Below are 5,296 nucleotides of genomic sequence, written 5' to 3' on the forward strand. Positions count from 1 at the left end.
CAGCAGATGGATAAGAATGGGAATACAGATGACCTATGAGGCACAAAGCCTCACTCCGCCAAGCGGGATCAGAGCACACACAACCAGAGCCTGGGCTACCTCGGTCGCAGAGAAAGCAGGGGCAACTCCGGAGCAGATCTGCAGGGCAGCGACATGGTCGAGCTTCAGTACCTTCGCAAAGCACTACCGCATAGACCAGCTGTCTGACCAAGACCAGGCACTTGGTCGCAAGGTGCTCCAGTTTCTATCCCCACCCTAGTAAGTATTGCTTGATACATCCTCTCAGATGCTGCCCTGGAAGACGATTCGAGAAAATAGAGTTAGGTACCTGGTAACTCTTTTTCTAAGAAGTCTTCCAGGGCAGCACTAGTTCCCACCCTTGAAAAAGACAAATACCAGGTACAACGGGGGAGCTTTTAAGATTTACTGAGATTTCCTTCGGTGCTTTAATACAACTGAGGCACACAGGTAAGAATGTGAAATTGATAATGGTGGACTAATGTGTTTCCTGTTTCAGGGAGGAGGAGCCGCCTATCTCTCAGATGCTGCCCTGGAAGACTTCTTAGAAAAAGAGTTACCAGGTACCTAACTATTTTTTCATTATTAATTCAAATAAATTTTTGTGATCACGTATTAGCATTTTTTTTATACATAAGTATATTTATTCAGCGTTGCAAATTTCTCTCTCCATTTTTTTCTATTTACGTTTGTGTTTTTTGTATACGTTTATATTTAAGTATATCAAGGTATATTTATCCAGCGCTGCACTTTTTTTCTGCATAAGTTACGTGTTTAGTGTTTTGTAAGTGACAGTGATCAATTGATAATGCACTTGGGTGGGCTGGGCAGAGGAGTTAAACGCAGGTGCTAGTAGGTATCTGGGCTGATCCCGCTAACACTGTTTTTGGGAACCCTAAACTGCTTGGGACGCTAGTATAGATCTGATCAGATATTGTTCCGTTCAGAAACTATACCACTAAGGGAGGTGTATGCTGCGTGCGAGGGTGTTAGCACTACTGGCACTAATCTGATGCTGCCTGGAGTGACGCAGACCCCATCTGACACAAAAAAACCTAACTGATATCACCCGCCGGGTAATCAGGGGATAAAACGGCAGGTATAAAGAAATGATAACCAGCGTCACCTGTAACACTTATATGGTGATCACTGGTGAAAGGGTTAACTAGGGGGCAATCAGGGGGTTTTCCTTTATTTAGGTAGTATATGGGGGTCCCTGACACTATAAAAAGCTGATGGTGAACCTAAATACCTACCTGGCTAACTAGCGTCACCTGTGACACCAATACAGCGATCAGAAAAAAGATTGCTTGGTGACACTGGCGACAGGGGAGGAAAGGGTTAACTTGGGTGGGGTGATCAAGGGGTTAATCCTTTATGGGGGGTTAGGGGGGTACCCTAGACCTAAAGGGGCCTACCACTAACTGTCATAAAACTTATAACAGTCACAAATGACACCAATTCAGTGATCAGTAAAAAAATAAAAACTGCTATTGGTGGCACTGTGACAGAGGGTGCAGGGGGGTGATCGGGGGGTTGGTTTTATGTGCCTATGTGTACTAGTGTTAGTGCAAACTCACATTGATGTCTTCTCTCCTCGGGCACCGGAACGAAAAGGATCCACGAGGTGAGATGACATAACTTCCTCTGCTTCTGTTTATTGTTCAGAAGCAACGGAAGCTTCTCGTTCCTCAGGAGCGATCGCGAGGGGGTGGCCATGAATCGGTGGCCTCCCCTCCAGCACGGATCACTCCTGGAACGATGCCGACCACCTCGGGCACCCTTATGTTACTCTGCCTGCCCGTGTCATTCTGCCGCAATATATCTGCGTGAGGCGGTCAGCAAGTGGTTAAAGAATGAACATGAATAAGTAGAACTCTAAAGTCTCCTAAAAAAGGAATTTAACATGAAAAAAAATATTCCCATATAATTAGATATGCAAGTGTAAATGTTCAATACATGTAACGTTACAGAATAGCAGACATTACTCCGTAATACTCATTCAGAACAAAAACAAACAAGGAATAATAATTGTAATAGAAATAAATATCTATGTGCTTTAGTTTTAGCTTTACAGTAACATGAAGACGGGTCATACCAAGCAAAGGAGATATATTTGTTCCATTCTGTGATGCGTTTGTGTCTTCTATATATATGAAAATGTAACATTGTACGACAATCCTGACCATAGGAAGCCTTGTGTGTCCCAATAAAATGATGGATGTGTTCCATCGGGATTACAAAGTTCTTGTGGAATGTAATGAGGAAATAACAACCTCTTTTCCCAGTGAAGGTTCTGGAAGTTTATTTAGAAGAGAAGAGTTACAAAGTAAAAGTAAAGATTAGAAAGTAGAGATGAAGATGTGTGGAAATCCTTAGACATGGCAGGTGGATCAAGGATCTGACCTCTTCATCAAACGGGAGGCTTTTACCCTCCAATCCTAGACAGTTGTCATGGAGGATTGTCCCAAACATCAACATTTTACAGATGGAATCATTCACTGAAGAATTTGTACAAGCAGCACATCATTCATTACAAGAGACATTCATTTCTGTTATCTCTGAACACCTTATCAGCTTGTCCCACCTCCAGACTCCCAAATCCCTCATTGTAGAAGAAGGAGGAGACAAACTGTCTATGTTCCCTAACAAGACCTTCCAAGGATCCCAAGAACAACAATTAGTTCTAATAACCTCTTTCTGTAAAGTCATTCTAGATAGAGAACCTGTTATTATATAAAGAACCTAACATTAGCATATAAGCACTTAGTCATGTCATTTCATCATTAGTAAATCATATGAAAATTATTTCGCTTTATCAGATGAATAGGACCATAGAGGAAATGGAACAATTGCTCGGCTCCATAAGGATCATAGAGGTGTCGGGACTGAAGGGGTTAATGGTGATTGTAGTCATCGTCTAATCCCTCCCATCATTCTATCTATATCCAATTATTGATCAATATTCCCATATACAGAGCTGAGGATTTCCACTTCCTGAGACTGTATACCCCCCGTCACCTGTCCACAATCCCTGCCCCCACTACATCATAACCAATAGGAACAAGACTAGCACTGGCATTAATTCATAGCGATATGAATCACAGCCAATCACATTGAGGGGGGGGGGGGGCAATCACAGATGCATGGATTGGTCATGTAAAGGAACCTGTGTGAGGACAGAAATGTAGGAATTCTCATTGTGGATTTTAAAGCGTGTGTCTAGACAAATCCTATTGTTCTAGATTTGAATAGAGTGGGGGAGGATTAGAACCCCTGTCAGGTTATTACTGCTATCCGGGGCTCCATTAGAGAGATGTCCCCTCACTTCGTCCTGGTGACAACTTTTTATCAGACAAGAAATTAAAGAAAACCTATAACAGGGACACAGACAGAAATAAAAACTTGATGGGTTCTGATCATTCCCCTAATTTACTAAAGAAAGGAATTCTCTATCTGTCTGTGTTGCTATTGGAGAGTTCCCCTCACTTCCGGTCTGGTGAAATGTTGTCAAAGGGACAGGAAGTGAGGGGGAAATCGCTCTAATGTAGCACTGGATAGCAGTAAATACCTGGCAGGGGTCCTAAACCATCCCCACACATACAAAACTGAAACAAATCAGATAATCCACCTTGTGATGTCTCTGGGCAGATCTCTCACTTCTGATTCCCCCCACATATCTTTATACAACCTCCCCCTACCCATACCCCAGCATGGAGGGGCTCAGTGAAGGTTGTGTGGAAGGTGTGGAGATGTCGGATCGGGTCACACAGATCATAAAAGGAGATCCGCCCGGCCTCATAATCCAGATCTATCCTGACTCTCCTACTGGAGACACCGCCGGGTAATCGGATCTCATTACTGTCATGTATCACTGAGAACTGATTACCCCACAACCCCCACCTCTCCAAACTCCAGGACTTCTGATTATATCCAATCCTTGACTGATTTCCTCTCCTGTCTATACTGGGGTAACACATCCCGACTCTCCAGTACTCTGCCCCCCCGACATCCACTTCCCAGTAATGTCTCCCCGAGGAGAACCTCTGACTGCTCATCACCTGAGGACCCTGAAACTTCTCTGGTGTTTTTGGGCGATGCTGATGTGATGATGACCAGGATGCAGTTTTCCTGTCATCTGATATATGTAGAAGATGACCAGCTGTCCTCACATCCAGTAAAATGTCTGTAACCCCCGACACCCCTGATGTTTGCTGTACAGCCCCAATATTTGGTCCTCCAGCCTGGAGGTGTGAGTGTTGGACGGAGCATTTCCTGTTCTCCAGAGAAGTGGTGGGGACACATAAGACGTGTTCTGGTGACTTGCTGTGGATTGTCAGGTGATTGACACACAGAAAAGCTTTACACATCAGACAGGATATCACAGCAGGTACAGGAGTGTGAATACAGTAAGTACAGAAGACCCCGGACTCCTCCTGATCTGGATGAGTGGACAGGAAATTCTCCACTATGTTCCGTAGTGTTATGTTCCTGTGCAGTGCAGGCCGATCCTGGAACTCTTCTCTACATTCAGGACAGGAATAACCTCCAGACCTCTCCTGTGTATCCAACACACGACCAATACAGTCCCGGCAGAAGTTGTGTCCACATTTCAGGGTTACAGGATCTGTATACATGTTCAGACAGACGTAACATTCCAGCTCCTTCCTTAGATCAGCAGACGCCATCGCTGAGAGCAGAAGAGAGAGAATGACAGTGAAAGTATCTGACACATTACCCAGTTCTGTACATTTCTACACAGGGCGAGGTGACCAGCTCTGTACATTACTACACAGGGTGAGGTGACCAGCTCTGTACATTACTACACACATTAGGTGTATGCCTGGGCACACCCTAATGTGTCCCTGGAGATCTGCTGTAAAATGCTGTAAGACTGTATAGGGAGCTGCCTGTGAGACAGTTGCCCATTGAGCAGTCAGGGAGGGATGCAAGAGCCGATCTGTGCGCGAAACTAATGTAATGTCACTGCTTGCAGAGAGAAGCTGTCAAAACTCGGCGCTGATGTTGGGGGTGGGTAGGACCAAACAGCTAGCCTAGCAAACACAAGCCAATGGGATAGGGGGCTGGGCAGGCCACTCCGTTTATGTGGCTCCACCCCCTATCAGCTATCATACACCAGTCAATGATTGGACTGCTTAAGAAAGGGGGCGCAGCCACATACATGGAGCAGCCTGCCCAGCCCCTATCCCGTTGGCTTGTGTTTGATAGGCCAACTTCAGTCCCGCCCACCCCCGACATTAGCACTGAGTTTTGACAG

General features: G+C 45.0%; 1 protein-coding gene across 1 annotated transcript; it reads right to left on the reverse strand.

Moving 5' to 3' along the window:
• Window positions 1–2,273: 2,273 nt before the first annotated feature.
• LOC141127059 (E3 ubiquitin-protein ligase TRIM11-like) lies at window positions 2,274–4,706 on the reverse strand. Its single transcript, XM_073613221.1, has one exon. The coding sequence runs from the start codon at window positions 4,704–4,706 to the stop codon at window positions 3,675–3,677; it is 1,032 nt and encodes a 343-aa protein (XP_073469322.1). The 3' UTR covers window positions 2,274–3,674.
• Window positions 4,707–5,296: the final 590 nt, after the last annotated feature.

This window comes from Aquarana catesbeiana, linkage group LG01, assembly GCF_042186555.1.
Source record: "Aquarana catesbeiana isolate 2022-GZ linkage group LG01, ASM4218655v1, whole genome shotgun sequence".
NCBI lineage: Eukaryota > Metazoa > Chordata > Amphibia > Anura > Ranidae > Aquarana > Aquarana catesbeiana.